Source organism: Pantherophis guttatus, chromosome 4, assembly GCF_059756535.1.
Source record: "Pantherophis guttatus breed Tessera chromosome 4, ASM5975653v1, whole genome shotgun sequence".
Taxonomy (NCBI): Eukaryota; Metazoa; Chordata; class Lepidosauria; order Squamata; family Colubridae; genus Pantherophis; species Pantherophis guttatus.
In genome coordinates, this window is record NC_142066.1 from 152,930,610 (window position 1) to 152,953,274 (window position 22,665).

The 22,665-nt window shown below is 41.1% G+C and overlaps 1 protein-coding gene across 4 annotated transcripts in view; it reads right to left on the reverse strand.

The window, feature by feature from the left end:
* Window positions 1-13,477: 13,477 nt before the first annotated feature.
* CSRNP1 (cysteine and serine rich nuclear protein 1) overlaps window positions 13,478-22,665 on the reverse strand; it is a 30,457-nt gene continuing 21,269 nt past the window's right edge. For all 4 annotated transcript variants that reach the window (XM_034401635.3, XM_034401632.3, XM_034401636.3 and 1 more), the window contains exons 3-5: window positions 19,862-20,121; window positions 17,345-17,641; window positions 13,478-14,671 (exon numbers count right to left, since the gene is read on the reverse strand). In XM_034401635.3, coding sequence (XP_034257526.2) covers window positions 13,652-14,671; window positions 17,345-17,641; window positions 19,862-20,121 — 1,577 coding nt within the window. In that variant the 3' untranslated portion in view covers window positions 13,478-13,651. The remainder of the gene's footprint in view (window positions 14,672-17,344; window positions 17,642-19,861; window positions 20,122-22,665) is intronic.

Sequence of the window (22,665 nt, forward strand, 5' to 3'; positions counted from 1 at the left end):
GACTAGGTTGCCATTTCCTTCTGTGTCCACAAGGTGGTGGTGTCCCTTCACTGCGCAAAAAATGTAGTCTGTTAAAATTAGATCAAAACAAATAATATAACTCTTCACTTGAAACAGTGCTTCATATGATTACATGCTTCAGCAGTGTATTTTCTCCCTTTGTGATGTACTTGAGAAAATGTAGAACTGGGTTAATAATGATTCATCATAGCATCACTTCCAAATTTCAATCCAGATTCCATGCTTGAAATGATGTGTCAACTCTTCAGAGTCAAACATGTTGTTGCTATTCAAAATATTTACTTCCCAAGGATATCTTTGGGACATTTCAAACTGGATCTTTTTTTAAAAATAGAAGCAGTACAGATTGATGAGGCTCAATGAAATGTTCCTGCTTCATTTTCTCCAGACTGAATCTTCGCCATCAGTTACTGTATTTAATAGAGACAGGAGTTATGGGAGAGAAAATCCATTCACTCACCGAAAGGCTAAGGATGGACTGAAGCCCTCCAGCTTTCTTTCAATGTACAGATAGTCCTCAGTTGACAACAGCAGTTCGTTTAGTGACCATTCAAAGTTACAACAGCACTGAAAAAAAAATGACTTACGATTGTGTTTCACACTTTTTTTTTTAATTTGATTTATATTCTCCGGAGACTCAGGGTGGCTATTTTAGCAATAGCCTTCATACTTTTTGTATATTTATACAAAGTCAGCTTATTGCCCCCACAAACTGGGTCCTCAATTTACCTACCTTAGAAAGGATGGAAGGCTGAGTCAACCTTGAGCCTGGCAACATTCGAACTTGCAGTAATTGCAGACAGCTGGTGTTAATCACAGTGCTATCAGTCTGCTGAGCCACCAGGCCCATGCACACTTGTGACGGTTGCAGCATCCCCATGGTCATGTGATCAAGATTCAAATGCTTGGCAACTGACTCATATTTATGACGGTTGCAGTATCCCAGGGCCATGGGATCACTTTTTGTGACCTTCTGACAAACAAAGCCAATGGGGAAGCCAGATTCACTTAACAACCGTGCGACTAACTTAACAGCAGTGATTCAGTTAACAACTGGGGCAAGAAAAGTTGCAAAATGGGGCAAAACTATCTCACCTAGCAACAGAAATGTTGGGCTCAGTTGTGGTTGTAAGTCAAGGACTATATGTAGTTTATAGATGATACTAGTTTGTTTTAAATAGTTCCATATGCCACCATCATGGTTTAGTGATTTAGTTCACATATAACATTAAACTAATGTTGTTCTGAATGGATGGTTTAGCATCATGCTTGAACAGCTTGAGGTGGTGCCTTCTGAAGATCAGGTCTCTTAGCACCCTCAGAAAGCAGTGAGAATCAGTTGACTTCCCATCTCTAATCATCTGAAGGCAACCCTAGGCCACGCCAGAACCATCCAAGGATGCTCACTAATATGAGTATACAATTCCTACCATTCCCTGAATGTAGGAAATGAGGTTTATATCCATCAAAATCTTCACTTTATCCCCAACAGAGCCCTTCTGGGACAATTATTTTGCACCCTTGGCACTTGTAATCCCCATGGAATCATCTCTGTCAATCTATTCAGGTGGTTTTGTTTCATTGTCTTATTCCAGCACATGTAACCTGCCAGCTCTTCCTTTATCAGGTGCAGAGCAGGAAATCTGTTCTTAACGGAATAACAGCGCCGAAAGGGAACTTGAGGGTCTTCTGGTCCAACCCCCTGCTCAAACAGGAAACCCTATACCATTTCAAATAGGTGACTATCCAGTCTCTTCTAAAAAACCTCCAGTTGATGGAGCACCCACAACTTCTGTAGGCAACTTCTGTTCCACTGCTTAATTGTCCTCCCTTTCAGGAAATTTCTCATTTCTCAGTTGCTTGTCTTCTTGGTTAGTTTCCATCCATTGCTTCTTGTCTTGCCTTCTGGTGCTTTGGAGAATAGATGGACACCCACACCCATACACCCACATTTCCCTTGTGACAGACCCTCAAGGAAGAGGAGGAGCGTGTGAAGGGATTTCTTTGGACAGGGTTTTCCAGCCGAGTCTGCTGCAGAAGGTTGGGCGTGGCTACAGTTCAGCTGGGAGTTGGCCAGCACATTACCAGGGCAACGCTCAAGCAAATAGGACCTGTTCCTATGGAAACCTAAAGCAAAGAAAGACATATTGGAGGCAAGAAGGAGTTAAGGCTTTGAGGTGTGCCTAATACAGCTCCTGTATTACTTTATTACAAGCTTGACACAAAGAAATTCTAAATAATCAGCAGTTTTCCCCTAGTGCAGTATCTCCAGGCCAGCCAAACAAAGTTACCTTATTTTGCAACATAATTCATTAATTATTCTGTAATTGAATATAGATATAGTACAGGGTAGTCCTTGTTTTACAACCATTCGTTTAGCAAACATTAAGTTACAAGAAAGTGACTTTGACCAGTCCTAACTCAACTGTTGCAGCATCCACACAATCATTTGATCAAAATTTGGATGCTTGGCAACAGGCTTGTATTTACGACAGCTGCAGCATCCCGGGGTCATGTGATCCCCATTTGCAACCTTCTCAGCCAGCTTCCAACAAGCAAAGTCAGTAGGGAAAGCCAGATTTGCTTAATGACCACATGTTTCACTTAGCCAGTGATTCATTTAACAAACATGTCAAAAAAAAAAAAGTCATAGAATCGAGCATGACTCAACAACCACCTTTCTTAGCATTGTAAAATCTGGTCCCAATTCTGGTCGTAAGTTCAGGACTACCTGTAGTATCCTATTTACTATACATTTAAATGTTGTTATTTGCACAGATACTGTTCTACTGTTCTAGTTTTGAACCTTTCCTTTAAAACCACATGCCTAGACCCAATTTTACAAGGTTTTTTGCAGCAGTCATTAAGTAAATAAATCAGTCATACAGTGAGTCCTGTGGTTATTAAGCGAACACTGTGATCATTAAGCAAAGCCATTATTTGCTATGGACCCGTGTTCCCAGGAAACTGGAAGTAAATGTCAGTTTCCAGCAAAAGCATCGTAAATCATGGACACGTGACTGCAGGGTGCTAGCATAAATGCAGACTAGTTGCCAAGTGCCCAAAGGCCAGTCATGTGACCACAGGGGAACAGACATCAGAATTTCAAGTCCAGGTCATAAATTCCACTTCTGGGCTCATAAATTAAGCACTACCTGTACATGAATGAAGGTGAATATACATGCCCCAAGATAATGTTTCAGGATCCAATCAGGGTCAGTCACTGGGACCAGAGGTTTAGTCTTCCAAGCTTTTGAACTTGGGCTGCTGCCCACCCTCAGGGGAACCTCTCTCTAACAGAGTGTGCGCTTTGGGCTATTGTATGTGTGTTGTTTGTTTTGCATCAATTTTGCAGCTACTAAGATTGTTGGACGGGCAAATGCAAAAACAGCCAGGGAAGTGATTGAAACCTTGGAAATGAGTTCCTGGTCAGTCAACAGGAGTGCTGATTGATCACCAGCTTACCAGGTTCTTAGAAGGTGAGGGCTTGACAGCACAAGGAAACAACAGCTTAACAACCGGCCATCAATACCCCAATCAACAACTAAAAAGCCACACAAAACCAGTCACCATATAAATAACACACACAATAGCCCAAATCGCACACACTGCTAGAGAGAAGTACCGGTAAGTTCCCTAAGGATGGTCTCCAGCACAAGTTCAAAATCTCGGAAGACTAAGCCTCTGGTCCCGGTGACCAGCCCAGATTAGATCCTGCAACTACCATACCTGTACAGTCTGATAAGTGAGGGAGGTCCCTTTCTGAGTTTCTTTATTCATTATGCAGATGTGAGCTATTCCTCACTTATCTGATTACTCCCTACACAATAATTTCTTCACCTTCCCCCCACCTCTGTTTCCCAAGGTACCACTCCCTGGTCCATTGGTTACCCGTTTATGATTTTGGCAGTCTGATGTAGGAGATGACCAGCTGAGTCTGAGGGAGGGGTCAAACGCGTCATTAGTCTCGAGTCCCTTTGCATCCACAAGAAACCTTGAATTCGTTGACTTATCTACTGCCAACTTGCTTTGACCGTTAGCAGTTCAGATTCTTTTGGAGAGCTTGCAATAAACCTTCATATTCATTTGAACTGCTTTCCTGATTTCTTATGCCTGGCACCTGGGCTTAATTTAAACAAAGAAAGCTGCCACGGTGGTGCAGTGGTTAGAGTGCAGTACTGTAGGCTACTTCTGCTGTCTGTCTGCTGACTGCAATTTGGCAGTTCAAATCTCACCAGGCTCAAGGTTAACCCAGCCTTCCAACCTTCCGAGGTGGGTAAAATGAGAACTGTCTGTACTAAAGATCCCTTCCCCATCATCAGGCCATAAATCCATGACCCAGATTGTTGGGGATTTTGCAGTATCCTTCCCCTGCAGTGGGGTGGGAATGGAGATTTTGCAGTATCCTTCCCCTGCCATGCCCACCAAGCCATGCCCACCAAGCCACGCCTATAGAACCAGTAGTAAAAAGATTTGGATTTCACCACTGATTTCTGGCCTCTAGAGGGCCTCCAGGGAGGGTGGGGAAGGCCGTTTTCACCCTCCCCAGGCTCCTAGAAGGCCTCTGGTGCCTGGGGAGGGCGGGAAATGGGCCTACTGGGCCCACTGTGCCATTGTGTGCCAAAATATTCTATTCTATTCTATTCTATTCTATTCTATTCTATTCTATTCTATTCTATTCTATTCTAAACTCTGAAAACTCAGATTTAGTTCCTTGGAAAACGAAACAAAGGGAGGGCAGATTAATGTAAAAAAAATAACATAAAAGTAAAGTAAAGCAAAATAAAATAAAATATAAACTAAAAATTATAATAAAATAAAATATCAAAATAACTCAGCCCTTTAGCGACAGTATCCAAAAAAACCCCCACCCGTAATTGCTTTGGATAGTGAGATGGGCAGCATATAAATTTAATAAATAAAAGCGGAAGATGGTTCATTTCAGATCCAACCAGGCAGAGCCTGGCAAACTTGCCTGTTTCGCTTCCTAGAATGACTTTGGGCACAGTGACCAATTGACCACTGCTCTTTCAGGGTGCAAAATCAGGTGGGGCCCTTCTTTCTTGGCCTTTTGCAGGCTGCCAAATCTGGTTCTGCTTGGCATTTAAAATGACACGTGGGCCACCGCCTCCCTGCACCGACTGTGTTCAGTTTGCCTTTAGGAAAATCAGGCTGGAATTTAATTTCAGGAGAAGGGGGGGTGTCTTACCCCCCCCTCCCGCCTTCAGGCTGGGAATAAACTTGAGGAGCTCTGTATTTGGCGGGCCACCTACGAGTTTCTATGTGCCATCAATCTCACAAGACCTGAATGCTGCCGTTCTGTGAATTGTCTGAAGGCGCCAGGAAGTTTTAGACTTTTTAAAAAAAAAGAAGAAGAAAAAGAAAAAGAAAGCTTTGTTGACAAGGGTGCAGGTTGTTCCCAGGCTTGGCCACCCAGAATATTTTCAGCCGCTGGATTGCTTTCAAGAAGCATCATCCTTCTTGTCAGAACACCGAGGAAGCAGGAATTGTGTGCAACTCTAAACACTTCCCTCTTTGCCCAAAGCGAATCCATAATAAAACCATCAAATAACACAGCTGGGTCCTTTGAGAGCTGAAAAATGATCTTCCAGGCTGAGACGAAGTTGCCCAAGGTGATTGTTCTTTTCCCAGATAATTTTAGCATCTACTTTTATGCCCAATGCTTCTCCTAAGGCTTGCATTTATTTAGAGGTGATGGTTAGTAATTGCTGGTGGGGGGGTCTAAAGTGGTGGCCTTGTACCTCATTAGCCTCCAAACAAATACACCTTTGGGCACAAACGTGGCCAAACCACATCTGCACTGCAAAAACCTCCATTTTTCTCTATCTTTTTGCTGCTGTCTAACACTCTTCTCGAATTGTGCACACAGTTATAAGAGCCCAAATCACAGCAAGAGAAGGTCTGCAAACTTGCTAGGTTTTGCATCCTCACCGTGCCACTTCTGCCTGCATTCTCCTTTTGCAAATGGGATCTTTTATTTTCAGGCTACATGGAAATCTAAGCATTATATTAGTGTTTCTTGGCCAAAAAGTTAGGTGGATTTCCTAGAATTCCCCAGCCAGCCACATATCTTTAAATCCACATATTTTAAAGCTGACAAAGCTGTGAAACACTGCATAATACAGTCCCTAAGTGCCTAACTAATTGAACTGAGTGTGGGATTATTTGCTAAACAAAATATCATCCTTTTTATTGCTGATCTTCTCTGCTCTATGTGATCGACGTCTTTACTTGTGGATTTTTGACAACATCCCTTCTGCAGCGAATACAGGTAGTCCTCAACTTACGACCAGAATGGAGCCCAAAATTTTACGTTGCTAAATGAGAAATTTGTGAAGTGAGTTTTGCCCCATTCTACAACTTCTCTTGCCACATTTGTTAAATGAATCACTGCAGTTGTTAAGTTAGTTACACCGTTGTTAAGTGAACCTTAATGTCAGGAGGTCACAAAAAGGGATCACCAGCTCACCTTGGATATTCGTTCTTAAGTGAATTTTGCTAGCCCTGGTTTATTTTTCTTTAGGGATTATGAGATTAGTTTTGGTCAAACTAAAGTCTCATTTACAGAATGGGTCAGGAAAATTTAGCCATGGTGGTGAGTTATGGTGAGTTAACTCTTTTTCTAAACACATATTTTTATTTTAATATTTTATTTAGCAGCCAAGAAATGCTGGAAAGAGGGCTGTGAAATAATTAACTTCTCCAGAGAGAGGCTGGAGGTTTTGCTCTGCTTTGTCTTGATTTGGAGTAAATTATTTTTTATCCATTAAATAGACCTATCAGTTTAACTCACGGGCGCTCAATTAAAAAGCAGGAAACCAGGCTGTTTAACCTTTTACAACAGCTTTTTGGCAACCTTGTTCTAGAAGATTCTGAGGCCTTTTATTTATTTATTAAATTTATATGCTGCCCATCTCACTATCCAAAGCAATTATGGGTGTGGATTTTTGGATAATATTTCTAAGGTGCTGAGTTATTTTGATATTTTATTTTATCATGCTTTTTAGTTTATATTTTATTTTATTTCGCTTTATTTTTTATGAAAAAAATAATGGAAGTTTTCAACTATTCTGACTCACACTGAACACTACTGAGCTGGATGAATTACAGGTAGTTCTTGACATAAAACAGTTCATTTAGTGACTGTTTGAGGCTACAATGGCACTGAAAAAAGGTATTTATGACCGTCTTTCATACTTACGACCGTTACAGTATCCCCATGCTTACGTGATCAAAATTTGGATGCTTGGCAGCATGCTCATATTTATGACGGTTGCAGTGTCCCGGGGTCATGTGATCCCTTTTTGTGACCTCCTGACATTAAGGTTCACTTAACAACGGTGTAACTAACTTAACAGCTGAATTGATTCACTCATCCCTTTGGCAACCTTCTGACAAGCAAAGTCAATGAGGGAAACCAGATTCACTTAACAACTGTGTGGTTCACTTAACAACTGTGGCAAGAACGGTTGTAAAATGGGACAAAATTCACTGTCTCATTTAGCAACAGAAATTTTGGGTTCAATTGTTGTCGTAAGATGAGGACTTTTTGTAATAGCCTGTATCAATAAAACTGAGCATTGGGGTCTGTTTGGTGGAAACTGAAGTCTTCAGCCAAATGTTGTTCATAACCGGGACTATACAGGCAGTCCTCAACTTACAACAGTTCACTGAGTGAGCATTCAAAATTACAACAGTCCTGAAAAAAGTGACTTATGACCATTTTCACACTTAATGACCATTGCAGCATCCCCATGGTCACGATTTACATCTGGATGCTTGACAACTGATTCATATTTATGACAGTTGCAGTGTCCTCTTTTGTGATGTTCTGACAAGGAAAGTCAAAGGTGAAGTCAGATTCACTTAATCACCATGTTACTAATTTAACAACTGCAGTGATTCACTTAACATATGTGACAAGGAAAGTCACCACTGGCTCTGAATATAAAATTTGACCAATGAATTAACTCTTGAGTGTTAAAATATGCCTGCGTGTGTGTGTGTGTGTCCCCCATCTATTTTTGGCCTAAAAGATCATCTGTATAACAGAATAATAGAGTTGGAAGGGACCTTGGAGGTCTTCTAGTCCACTCCCCCTACTCAAATGGGAAATCCCATACCATTCCAGACAAGTGCCTGTCCAGTCTCTTCTTAAAAACCTCCAGTATTGAAGCACCCACAACTTCTGGAGGCAACTTCTGTTCCACTGGTTAATTTGTCTTCAGTGTTAGGAAGTTTCTCCTTAATTCCAGGCTGCTTCTCTTATTGATTAGTTTCCATCCATTGCTTCTTGTCCTGCCTTCTGGTGCTTTGGAGAATAGACTGACCCCCTCTTCTTTGTGGCAGCCCCTCAAATACTGGGATACGGCTATCACCCGCTAGTCCTTCTCATTAAACTAGACATACCCAATTCCATCAACCGTTCTATGTTTTAGTCTCCAGGCTCCTAATCACCCTTGTTGCTCTTCTCTGCACTCTTTCTAGAGTCCCAATATCTTTTTTATATCATGGTGAGCAAAACTGGATGAGGTTAACCTGTAGTTAGCCCAGAGCTGAACTGCTGGCAAGGAAGCCGTCACCAAAAAGGTGATTTCATGGACATGTGCAGGTTTTTTTTTTTTGGCTCAAAACAGATGTGGTTGGCCTCTGCCTCCTTCTGGAATTTATTTATTTACTTTCTAGCCCAGCTTCCTGCAAGGTCAGATCCTGCTTAGTTTCAGAGCCAGGCAAAGTCCAGTCTCTCTCTCTTTGCTGAGGCCCCTGGAGCAGCAACAGTTTCATATGAACAAACCAGAGGCACTGCTAAAAGTGGAGGCAAAATCAATAATCAGAGCTGAAAATGCCACCATGTTTCCCACCCAAGGGGATTTTCCAGAAAATGGCAAATATGAGATTTAGTGACTTGCTTCTGAGTCAGAAAACAATTTAGTGGCTGTGTTCATAGCACATTGAATCATCAGCTCACCTGTTGTACAAACCTAATCTGACAGGTGCTCCAACACTGGAGTTTTTTAAAAGAGAGACTGGACAGCAAGGGGTTGGACTAGAAGACCTCTAAGGTTCCTTCCAATTCTGTTATTCTGTTCATAGTTCAGTCTATGATGTGAATGTACCCACTAAAACAGTTTGCTTCATGTCATAGCATTTTAAATTCCCCCTATCCGTTTGTTTTCTTCTTTTCCTTTCTTCTTTCTCTTTCTTTCTCTCTCTCCCCCTCCCTCCCCACCTCTTTTTCTTTCTTTCAAAGGGGAACCCCTCCCCCATGGCAAATTAGAAAAGAAAGAAATACCAACCACTACATTCAAAGCTGGGAGGGAACAAGAGGCACGATTACTGGTCAGCCTACATTTGATATCCCCCAGACCGGACATCCCTGTTCACTCTACCATCGAGAAGAATCACAACACAAAAAAAGGTCTATTTTCATTATTTTTTTAATTGAAAGGATAATAAAAAAATTTCTTCATATTGCTTCAACAAAATGAGAGACAGCAACTTGGCTGGATAATGCTTTTTGATTGGTTGGTTGGTTTGGTTTTATACAGCAAATGAAAAGGAAAAATAAAATCTGTACCTTTAAGCAACATGAATCCAATATATACACAGAAAAATATTCCAAAAAACAAAGGCAGAGCGGTTTAAATCAAATGACTTCCATCAATACATTGGCTAGTTACATATTATGTCAATAAATACCCAGATTTAGCTCAGGTTGGTGTTTTTTTTTTTCAAAAGAACAATGGGTCTGAACATAATATGCAGAAAGAGGAAATATGCATTTATTTACAAGTCAGTGCATACTGAAGTGAGGATTGGTGCCAAAACAAAATGAATAAATTAAAGCAGGTGGGTGGGGGAAACATGAAGGCAGGACGAAACTACTGTGTCCATTACCCCACCGACATTCATTGGAAAACGAAGCTGTTTTCTAGAAAAATATGCCAAGAAAATAGGAATGTTCTAAAAGTGATTGCATTAGTGCCAAAAAAATATACATAAACAGTACCCAGAGAGGAAAAAAACTTATAAAGTAATAATTAATATAAATTGTTTTTTTATATAAAAAAAATCCCATCAATTAAATAAAAATAGGGAAAATTAGAATATCCACTTTTAAAAAGAAAAGCTGTCCACAGCAGGATTATGCCACATTATTTCTGTAGACATTTTATTCTGCCATCATTTGTTAACTGTTTCTTCACATAGACCAGATGGGGGCCAGCTGTCTTCACAAAAGCTTCCCAACTTGGGAAGAAATTTGGGGCCCTTTGTAAATTATTGAAGGTCAAAGGGCAAGGTCGATCAGCTCAGACAATGAAAAGACCAAAATGTTGTTTTTTCCACCCCCTGCACACCACCAATTTCCCAGACCGTAAAGGCACCCTCCTGAGCAACTCCTAACCCCTAAAGCCAACTATCCTAAATCAAGTCACCCATAAGACTCCGGTAACCAGAAGCTGCGGAAGTCATATCAAATTATCTCCCGCTCCCTTCTCCTGAATAGCAACCTTCTCTTTTTACAGTATGGTAGTCTAGGGAAGATAGCAACGCACAAATGTGCAAAACTTTAGCCCCATTATGTGCCCTAACCGAACCTGGTAAGAAGTTATTACAGCAGATCTGTGGGATACGATCCCCCAGAGTCAAGATGGCAGCCATGACAGGAGATGGAAGCTCCACCTGGTTCTTTTGTGGGCCCAAAACTTTCACAATGGTACCCCAACAGTGCAATTGAAGCTCTCTCTGGGTTTTACAGATGCCATCTTAAACTTCCGGGGCCATATCCACATCTCTTAAAGTTTTCAAGTTTAAGAAATGCTGATCTAGATGGTTTTCCTCAGAATTTCAGCAACAAGTAATGCAATACTTCCCTCTCATTCTAAATCATGTAAATCGGCTTATTATAAAAAGTATCTTGTTCTCCTGGCTTGGCCAATGCAAAAACAAAACAAAAACCCAGTGTTTTCTCCACTTCCAACCAACTCTGAGCATTAAACTTTGAGCTACAGTGGCAATGATTGCTGACTAGGACTGTTTTCATGTTCTTTTAGAAGATTAAAACTATCATCCGTTGTCAAGTTGCAAGAGAACTCCTGAGCACTCAAAATACTGGTCTGTAGCTATCACAATCTGTCACCCCAACTCAAGCAACGAGAACTACAACTTTTTGGGAATTAAATGGATCTCTACCTTGTCCTCTCCCATAAGAGATCCAAAATTTCTGAAATAATAACACATTTCTCTCCTTCGTTCTCCTCCCAAGGCTGTAAAATGTTCTCTGATACTTGCCCACACCTCTCCAATCTAGGTGGGCATCCATAACGACAAATAAGGTATTTTCTATCAAGGTTCCATGGCCAAATCCTTAGATAATTAAATAAATAAAAATAATAATTTATAACACAATGTAAACTCTCTCTCTTTTTTGTTAAATAGTTCATAGGTTTTTGTTCCTCTGTCTTAATAGTTTAAAGTTTGATAATTTGTCATATTTAACTACCAGTCTTATCAAGTACAAAACTGTAGAAATCAGGGGTGTTTTTTTCCTACTTAAATAGTAGCAAGACTCTGCTCTTCATAATACAATGCGTGAACTTTGCAGGTGAAAGGCTGCCTGTAGCAGTCGCTTTCAGCTGTATTGCAGCATTTAGAACAGTTCTTCTCAATTCCAACAACTTTACACTGTGTAATTTCAATTCCCAGAATTCTGCAGCCAGCTATGCTGGCTGGGAAATTCTGGAAGTTGAAGTGCTGAGAAACACCGATTTAGAATGCTCCCATTCACACCTTCTAAGGCTCAAATTCTTTGCTAAGCAATGGCTATGATTCCAAAACAATTGCACAGCAGTTATATCCATCACAAATATTCCAGAGTTCGGCTAATCTCCAGTAAAAGTAGTGCCCTTTACTGCATGTGCCCTACTTTGTCCAAATATCTGAAGTAGGCAGCAATATAATATATCCAAATTTAGATCCAAAACTTCTAGACTGCATCTGCATCTGCATTACAAAGCAAGACATCTTTGGAATCAATTCAATGCACTCCGGAAAACAAGGTTAGGAATTGCCAGAAGAAAGGTGGAAGGAAGGGAAAGAGATAAAAAGCTTGGGGACAATCTGTTTAAACCTTCTGAGACCTTTCCCCTCACCCTCCCATGCCAGATTCTTAAAATTCTTCCTTGAGGAATCCAAGATTGTGGAATAGGATTTCAAATCCATAGCGGAGATATGTGAGGAAGGGAAAGAGGGAGGGAGGAAGGAAGGAATTAAGGGGGGAGGGAGAGGTGGAGAGACGGAAGGAAGGAAAGAATCCTCCCTCACTAACTCCGTCCTTCCCTCCCTCTCTTCTTAATTCTTGCAAGGAGGGAGAAAGGGAGGAGGGAGGAGTTAGGGAGGGAGAGAGGCAGGGAAGTTTCCTTCCTTTCCGCCCTCCTTCCCTCCTTAATTCTTGCAAGGAGGGAGGAAGAGAGGGAAGGGAGGAGGGAGGGAGGGAAGGAGGTTTTAGGGAGGGAGGGAAGCTTCCTTCCTTCCCGCCCTCCCTCCCTCCTTAATTCTTGCAAAGAGGAAGGAAGAGAGGGAAGGGAGGAGGGAGGGAAGGAGGAATTAGGGAGGGAGGGAAGCTTCCTTCCTTTCCGCCCTCCCTTCCTCCTTAATTCTTGCAAGGAGGGAGGAAGAGAGGGAAGGGAGGAGGGAGGGAAGGAGGGAAGGAAGGGAAGGAATTATGGAGGGAGGGAAGGAAGGAAGGAAGGAATTAGGGAGGGAGGGTGGAAGGAGAAGATGCAGCTTAAAATGTCATCATCTTGGTGTTTAATCCAAAGGGGGTGAAGGGGAGACAAAGTAAGGGAATTTTACCTTAAATGCAAATAAATCAAGGGCTGGTCTGCCAAATATCTCTTTCCCTTTCAGCACCTTAACTGACCACAGCCTAACCAAGAAGCCTGTGACAAATAAATAATATATATTATGCAAAAAGAAACCGATTGTACATAATATATGATATAAACTATAACTAATTTAAATAAAGTCCCATGCTTTGTTGAAGCTTGTTTAAATTGGTGATCCTTTCCAATAAATAGGGGAGCAAAGAAATAATGCAAATAACATAATTATTTCCCCGGTTGTAAACGTTTTCCCATTTCATCAATAGCAAATCATTTGCACAATAAATACACTTTTGTAACTCTCACAAAGCGATTGCAGAAAAATTGTCCACAAACATTTCAGCATGTTTGCAGAAGGTGCTGGGTCGGTAATCCACAAACTTAAAAGATATACAAGCAATATTCCTTACAAAGTCTCCCCATTCCCCATCCCCATACAAAATGCAAGAAAATTGTGTTTTAAGTTGCAAAATTCATCTTCCACCCACCCACCCAAAATGCCATTAAGATCTCAAAAGGTTTTCCACAAATAGTATAAAACAAACAAACAAAAACTTTAGCACTTTTTTTCTCGACAGTGTCCAAAATTAAAACAATATTGATTTATCTTCTTAGAAAGATCATCTTCTCAGCATCGAAAAGAAAAGGAATGTTTATTCACCATAGGAAATGAGAAATTGTCCAGTTTTCCTTTCACACACACACACAAAAAAAAGTATAAAAATTTAAACCTTCATGGTCTCTACTAGAGATGATTTAATGGCATCTTCAAGAAGCTGGTTGTCTGAAAAAGGTGCAGGAATTTCTGGGACGGATTCAGACAACCCAATCAAGGACTCCAGAAAGCAGCTGCTCTGATCTGCAGGTTGGACTAAGGTGGGCAGATTTGGCAATTGCAGTTGCAAAACTGTGAAGTTGTCCACATTCTCATATTCCTTCAAGGAGTTATACAGAGGTCCCAGGTTGTAATCCGAGAAGGGCTGGAAAACATCCAAAGAGTCGGAGGAAAAGCTCAGATCCATGTAGTTCTTGGAGTCTGGTTCTTCAAAGGAAGATGGGGAATAGCTGGCACCTTTTTCACCGTCTCCAGCGGGGATCTCCTCAAGGATACAGCTCGGTGCCTGATTGGCATTCTCATCCAAGCAATCACCGATGTTTGTTAAATAACTGAAACTATTGCTGAAGCCCATCTCTTCAACAGGGTTGGTAGCACACTGGTTTTCCACATCCACGCTGAAGAAACCAGAAGGGTGGAAAGAACTCAAATTATCCTGGCAGTGGCCAGCGTTACTGATGTCTTCTTCTCCATCCGAATCATTGAAGTGGAGGATCCGAGCCAGGCCGTTGTCATCGATGTCTGATTGTGACTTCGCGTTACTTTCAAACAACTCTTCCAAATCCTCACTCTGATTGGATGACGCCGATGAGTCGGTCATGTTGCTACTGGAGCTGTTCTCGTTGACGGTCTCCAAGGTGGTGCTGAAGTTGAAGACGGGCATCAGCGTGACGGCCCTTTCTTCATGGGAGGCCTTCTTGACCTGATAGGCGAATGGGTGAAGATGATCTCGGAAGGATAGCTCAGACTCAAGATTCCCATCATCGTTTTGCTGGTTCTCTTCCAATCCCAGCCTCATGAGGGTGTGGATGAAATGCGTCTGCACCCGAGATTGGTTGAACTCAGTTCTCCCCTCTGTATTCCCACAGCTATCTCTGGTGCAGCCACAAGGAAAGGAGGTGTAATCCATCTGTTGGAAGAGAGATCGAACATTTAGAAGAAGAGACACCTAACATCAGTCTCCATTCCATTCTCCATTGTAACTCAGGACATAAAACATCTGGAGGTTATCAGCGGTTGTTAGCGGCTTATTTGCTCTAAGCCGCTTAAGCGCTCCCTTGAGGACAGTGTCATACAGTGCATGAAAAACACAGTTATAGCTCATTGGTTAAAGAGAGCTGGCCACTACATGAGGGAATCTGAGCTGTGATTGGATGCTGTGAGCTGTGATTGATTGCTGAGAGTAAAGGGGGAGGTTCCTTGTTTCCCGCCTTTTTTCCTCATATGCTCTGAATGCTCTCTCTAATTTACCTCACGATGCTCCTGTTCATCTCCTTTATTTACTGTAAAAATGCATTTATTTATATAAAACCACAGGTTCTTTGAGAACAGGCAACTGAATTTCATTTTTAATGTGTGCCAGTGTTCTCACAGTAAAAAAAAAAAGGCAATGAAAGTTGTCTTTTTTTAAAAAAAATTAAAAAAATTTAAATTGCACATGTGTCAGCTTCCCTGACTCATGTGCAATTTAATTAAACAGCAGGTCCTCTTCAAAACAAAAGGAGTCCAATGACAAATCAAGGCATTGGTCATTACAAGGCCTTTCCTAGGAAATGTTTTTCTTATCCATTTTGAAAGAAATCTCTTTGTGAATGAGCACAGACATTTTTTCTCCAGTTCTGCCTTCCTGAATCTTTTTTTTTTCCAAATTTTTATTAGAATTTAAGATAAAGTTAAGGTGTAATGTCTCCTGCATGGGCAGGGGGTTGGACTAGATGATCTACAGGGTCCCTTCTAACTCTATTAATCTGTTAAACTACAAATAAAAACAAAAGTCAAGAAAGAAAAAGTGCAATGATAAAAAAAAAATCCAATAAGATTTCCTTCTGATGGATTGAACTTCCAAAATTCAACAGATGTACAATTTAGGGTCCACCTGGCCAGCAATTCTGGAAATTTAAATCTAGCACATCTGTTGGTTTTGGGGAACTGAAGACAAATCTACTTGGAAGAAGCTAGGTTGAAGCCAACTACTTTAAATAAAAGAGTCATTATCCACATCATTCTGCTTTAAATATCAGTCCCCAAGAAATTCTGCTCTATTCATTTTGCGTAGGTATATTTCTGTGTTCCATCATTTCTGCCTCAAGTTTTGTTACTTGGATTATTTAAAGCCCACAGATCTCATTTCTAAGATCTTCCAGAGTTACCAAATTGCAAACGAAGCCACAATGAAATGCTGAAACAATGCCAAAACTATTAAACTCACACAACCAAGACATAAACATGAATGGTTCATTTTACATATTGAAATGAACCACCAGACTTACTATTAACTTGGAAGGAACCCAAGTAGTGTTCCAAAACCACGTTTAGAAGTTAAAAGAATTAAATGAAACTGATCTTTAAATCACTTTAAATCACAATCACTGGGACCAGATTGGATACTGCAAAATTGTGATTGTTGTTTGATAAAACGTGTTTTTGCTTGCCAGGATCTACTTTTAATTCAGTTTCTAGAGTGGTTGAGTACTTTGGGGGAAAATATTTATCTTTAATACCTCCAGTTGCAGCAGGGGAATAAAATAAAGCTGCACACTTAAAAGAAGAACAGAGGTGTTAGGGGGGGAAATATTTTTTTCTTGCCCCTTTGACAAACATGCCCTATTTTTTTAAAAAAAAAAACATTTTAATACAAATATAGTTTCCTGGATTGGGTCACTAGCTAGCCCCCTCGCAAATCTATTAAGCCTTTTGAGATTTTATTTATTTTTTGATTATCTCACTATTATTGTTTATAAGTAACTCAAGGAGGCAAACATACCTAACAGTCCGTCCTCCTTCTCTTTTCCTCATAACAACCCTGTGAAGTGGGTTGAGAGAAAGTGAGTAGCCTAAAGTCAGCCTGCCAGCTTCATGGCTAAGGCAGGATTAGAACTCACCATCTCCTGATGTTTGGCCCAAAGTCACCCAGCCCACTTTCATGCTTAAGGCAGAACTACAAATCACCATCTCCTGGTTCCTAGGCCAGCACCATAACCACTACACCAAGCTGGCTCTAACATGCTTTAAAAATATTTTTTGATTTACTTTTGATAGCTTGCAATATTTTGGGTTTTTTTGGGTGGGGGCAGCGATAGGCACCCTGCTGCACAGGATAGCTAATTCTTAGCTTCTCCTAATGTAACTAATCTGTTCCTACACAAACCTGACTGGGAAAAACAATCAGAAGCAGCAGAGTGTCACTGCATTTTTGTATTTACCAGGTGAGCTTTTATTTTTGAACTTTCAGATTTACCGTAGCTTGCCAAGTTCTTATCTCTAAGCTAACTGTGCATGTCCACATTCTTTCACTTTCTTCTCCGGCCAAGAGAGGTGGCCGGGAAAGCTTTGCCAAGATGTAACTAATTAGATTAGTAAGATGTTTTATTTTCTTTATAACAAATAAATGAGTTTTTCTTAGAAAATATATCTTTGGGTTTATTTTCTTTAAGTATACTTCAAGGGAAGGTCACGATCCATTCTCTAATCAAGGTGCAATTACCCAAAAGCAGAATGGGATTAATTGCCACCCTGACACAGAGGAACTCTGCTGCTAACATTCTTTTTGATGTTTTAGGTTCTTTAAAGGAAGGCTACCCACCTGGCATTTAATTCCTGCCATACTGCAGCTGCAGGTTTCGGAGTCACAAAACCCCTGGCAGTTACAGCCACAGTTTTCCCGAGAAAGGCGAATCCTTTGCAATTGCTGCTTCTCCTCTTTGTCAATCTTCCTGACTCCCATGGACTTCAGCAAGGCGCGCCTCTTCTTGGTGGTGTAAGGCTGGAGGAAGAATCCATTGCTCAGATCCATGTTGCTGATGTCGACATCGTCCACTGAGATATCGTCTACGGTCAGCCGTTTGGCTTCCTCCGACTCCTTCGTACCATTCATGGTCAGCTGGATTGGGGAGAGGGAGACAAAGAAGACCCTCAGTCCTACAAGGGGCTCAAGACTTCCTAGGCAGAGATCCATCCCCTTCTCTGACACAAACTTTGGGGTGGGATTTTATCCCAGCAGGTCAAAAACAAGGCAAATGCCTAGTTGCCATGCTGAAAAATTACCCCATTTATTTTCCTACCAATACAAGTAGGAAAATCGACTTATGACCAGAATTGAGCCCAAAGTTTCTGTTGTTAAACGAGACAGTGGTTAAGTGAGCTTTGTCCCATGTTATGACCTTTCTTGCCACGGTTGTTAAATGAATCAATGCAGTTCTTAAATTAGTAACACAGTTGTTAAGTGAATCTGGCTTCCCCAATGACTTTGCTTGTCAGGAGGTTGCAAAAGGGGATCGTGTGACCCCCAGGAGACACTCCAACCGTCATAAATATGAATCGGTTGCCAAGCATCAGAACTCTGATCACCCGATAATGGGGACCCTGCAATGGTTGTAAATGTGAAAAATGATCATAAATCACTTTTTTTCAGTGCTGTTGTGATTTGGAACAGTGACTAAATAAATGGTTGCAAGTGAAAGACTGGATTACGTGTAGTCATTTGACTTGATGAAAGAGAATTTGCTTTCAGAATTGCTTTCTGAAAAGAAAATACTGGGGAAAGTTTCCTTGCTTAGCAACCAGGCAGCTTAATGTCTTTCTTCCATTACAAATAGTCCTCAAATTATGACTACCATTGAGGCCAAAATTTCCATTTTTAAGCAAGGCAAGTGAATCACATCCAATTTTAGAACAATTTTTTTGACATGGTTCTTAAAGAAAAACACTGTAGTTGTTAAAAGGAATCATGCATTGATTAAGCAAATCCAGATTCTTCCATTGATGTTGTTTGTTGGAAGTCAGCTGGGAAGATTGCAAATGGGTGATCATGTGACCTTGGGACGCTGCAATCCCTGTTAAATACAAGCCAGTTGCCAAGGGTTCAAATTGCAATTATGTGACTGCAGGAACAGTGATAGTGATAGTGATAGGTGTAAGGGCCAGTCATAAATCATATTTTTCAGTGCCATCGTAACTTTGAGCGGTCACTAAATGAATGGTTGTAAATTGAGGACTACCTGTATATAACCAGCAAACTGGCTTCCCCTATGTTCCTCCAAGAGGCTTAACCAGACTAGAATGGGAGCAGAATGATGGAAAGGAAGAGAACAGACAGCCATGTCTCTTCTGTTCATTCCAAAACTCAGCTTCAGCAAAATACACACACACCCCACGCCAAGACCCGGTGGTCTTCCGGGTGCGCTTCAAGGTTTTGGTTACCACCTTTAGAGCGCTCCATGGCTTAGGACCTGGTTATTTACGGGACCGCCTACTACCACAAACAGCCTCCCACCGGCCAGTATGCTCTCATAGAGAGGGGCTCCTCCGGGTGCCGTCAGCCAAGCAGTGTCGACTGGCAGCCCCCAGGGGGAGGGTCTTCTCTATGGGGGCACCCACTATCTGGAATGAGCTCCCCCCGGAGATACGGAGGATCCCGGATCTTTCCGCCGTGCTCTTAAGACCCTCCTATTCCAGCAAGCCGGCGTGACCTAATTTTCTCCCCTTTCTTTTAAATTTTTAAATTGTTTTAAATTATTGGGATCTTTAATTGTCTGGGGCTAAATTATTTAATTTGGTTTTAATTATGTTTCTAACTTTTGTATTTATGTATTTTATTCTGTGCCTGTTCACCGCCCTGAGTCCTTCGGGAGTAGGACGGTATATAAATTTAATAAAACAAACAAATAAACAAACAAAAGAAATTCCCAAAAAATTCTCGAACACCCTGAGAACATTGTTCTTCTCCATAGAAAGAAAACACTGAGAAATGACAGAGTAGGTTTCAGGGCCATGTTAAAGCTACCTCGATAAAGGGGGCTGGTGGTTGTTCTGAGATTTAAGAAATAAATGAAAACTTTATAAACAATGTAAAAAAAGTTTTTTTAAAAAAGTAACTAAAATGCAGGAAAATTCTTTCCCCAGGAATCCAAAACTCCGTGGCACACATTCTTCCAACTCTCCTCAAGGAGAGTTAAGTGTTCCCACGTTGCTCCTGGTTGTAGAGCTAAATGGGTTTTATCTGTCTTTTGGAGCCAAGAGGAGGGGGAGCCCCAAGCAAACCCGAGTTCCCTAAAATCTTCCGACTGAATCTGGGACGCTTGCAAAAGGAGAAAATTCTTACTTTCATTTTAAGAGCTTCCAGTTTCTCTTCTTTCAGCCTGTCCTTCAATTTCTCACGCCGGACAATCTGCTGCTGCCTGCAAAACTCCGACATGGTGAATTCCCGGGAGAAGCCATGCTTCCTAGCCATCCCCAAAGTGCAGCCCCCACAGCTAGGCACGGTGGTGAATCCTTGGCAACGCGGGAAGTAGAAAACGGTGACCCGGTCAAATTCAACGTTGTTCTTCTTCTGCCTCTTGCTCTTCTTCAAGATGGATGTGGCTGCAGGAAGAAGGAGGGAAGGAAATGAGTATTGACTGCCGTTATTCTTTTGACAAATATCTTTTTTTTTTTTGCCCCCCTGCGCAACTTCCCTCTAAATTAATGTTTCTCTTATTTCAGCAACTTTAAGATGTGTGGACTTCAACTCCCAGAATTCCCCGAGCAACAAGAGATGCACTTCTACTCCCAGAATTCCCCAGGCAGCATTCTGACAGCTGAAATCTACAGAACTTAACATTGCTGAGATTTTTTTTTTTTATTTGATTTATATGCCGCCCTTCTCCGAAGACTCAGGGCGGCTTACAATGTGCTCAGCAATAGCCTTCATCCTTTTGTATATTTATACAAAGTCAGCTTATTGCCCCCACAAACTGGGTCCTCATTTCACCTACCTTAGAAAGGATGGAAGGCTGAGTCAACCTTGAGCCTTGGCGAGATTCGAACCCTGCAGTAATTGCAGGCAGCTGGTCTTAATAAGCTTAATAACAGGGTGCCTTAAACCCCTGTAGTACCAAGGTACCAAGATTGAAAAACATGGCTCTAAATCAATGAGGACTAGGAGCTTGCTTTTTAAATTCCTACTAAAAAGACAGCCATGATAGCAATAGCACTTAGATTTATATATCACCTCCTAGAGCTTTACAGCCCTCTCTAGGCAGAGTTAGCATATCACCTCCCCGCCCCCCCAATAATCTGGGTCCTCATTTCACCGACTTCGGAAGGATGGAAGGCTGAGTCAATCTTCAGCTGGTCAGGTTTGAGGTAATTGAACTCCTGGCATTCTAACCACTGCACCACCACGGCTCTTGATATATATGACATTACAGGTAGTCCTTGACTTATGACTGATCACTTAGCAACTGTTTGACTTTATGACAGGACACTCCCCACCCCAAAAAAAGATACTTATGACCTAAATTCAAAGTTCCACTGCCTACGTCCACCTTCATGGCCACATAACTGCATTCTGGTCACTTAGCAACTGACCTGCATTTGCAGTCTCCAGTGGTCACATGACTGCCATTTATGACATTTTTGCCAGAAACCAGCATTTATGTTTCTAGCGAAAAAACAAACAAACAAACCCTGATAAAGGAGAATGAGTTTGCTTAACAACCACTTTGCTTAAGTTTGTTATCTAATTTTAGGTTCTATTTAATTGGGCCAAACTATGTTATAGTAAGAATTTTAATTAGCAATTTTATGATGTTTGTGTATCTATATTTTTTCTTGACTGTACACCGCCTTGAGTCCTACGGGAGAAAGGCGGCATAGAAATATAATAAATAAATAAATAATAACTTAAAGACTCCGTTCTTCCCTCTACAACCACTGCATTTGCTTAATATCCATTAAAACAGTGTATAAATTGGGCACAGTAATATGGTGACCTGCTTTATGACTGTCACAATTTAGGACTGAAATTGTGGTCGAGGACTACCTATAATAAAAAAACCAACCACCGACTATGTACCCCATTTACACATGCAAAGAACTGGCTAGGAACCCACCAGAGAACTCAATTGCTACAAAATATATTGCAAAACAGTTTCCATTTACAGAATACGTTGTATTCCTTTGTAGTGTGTACTTGCTGTGTATTTCACACTTAAGAAAAAACAGGAATGCAACCCTTCCAACAAAAAGACTAACTCAGAAAAAAAAAAAAAAACCCACGAAGCACCAAGTTCTTAACCTGGTTAACTTAAAAAACTGGATTTTTTAAAAATCTTGGAAAAATTCTGGCCCAGATAATGAAAGCGAAATACGGGGAAAGATGGCACCTGTTTTATTATACTAACCCATCTCCCCTTCGAAACAGCAAAGTCTCTTATTTATTTATCATTTGTTCATTTAATATCCTACTTCTTATTATTTTTATAAACAATTCAAGGTGTTCAGGTTTTATAAAATTAATTTTATAAATGTACAGGTAGCCCTCGACTTACGACCAAAACTGAGCCCAACATTTCTGTTGCTAAGCAAGACAGCGGTTAAGTGAGTCTTGCCCCCTTTTGCGACCTTTCTTGCCACAGTTGTTAAGTGAATCACTGCAGATATTAAGTTAGTAACATGGTTGTTAATTAAACCTGGCTTCCCCATTGACTTTGCTTGACAGAAGGTCACAAAAGATGATCGACGTGACCTCAGGACACAGTGACCGTCATAAATATGAATCAGTTGCCAAATGTCCAAATTTTGATCACGTGACCATGGGGATGCTGCAACGGTCTTGCAGAGCCTTGGTAGTACAGTGGTCTAAAGCACCCTGTTATTAAGACCAGCTGCCTGCAATTACTGCAGGTTCGAATCTCCCCAGGCTCAAGCTTGACTCAGCCTTCCATCCTTTCTAAGGTAGGTGAAATGAGGACCCAGTTTGTGGGGGCCATAAGCTGACTTTGTATAAATATACAAAAGAATGAAGGCTATTGCTTAGCGCATTGTAAGCTGCCCTGAGTCTCCGGAGAAGGGCGGCATATAAATCAAATTTTTAAAAAAACGGTCGTAAGTGTGAAAAACGGCCATAAATCAGTGTCTTTATAA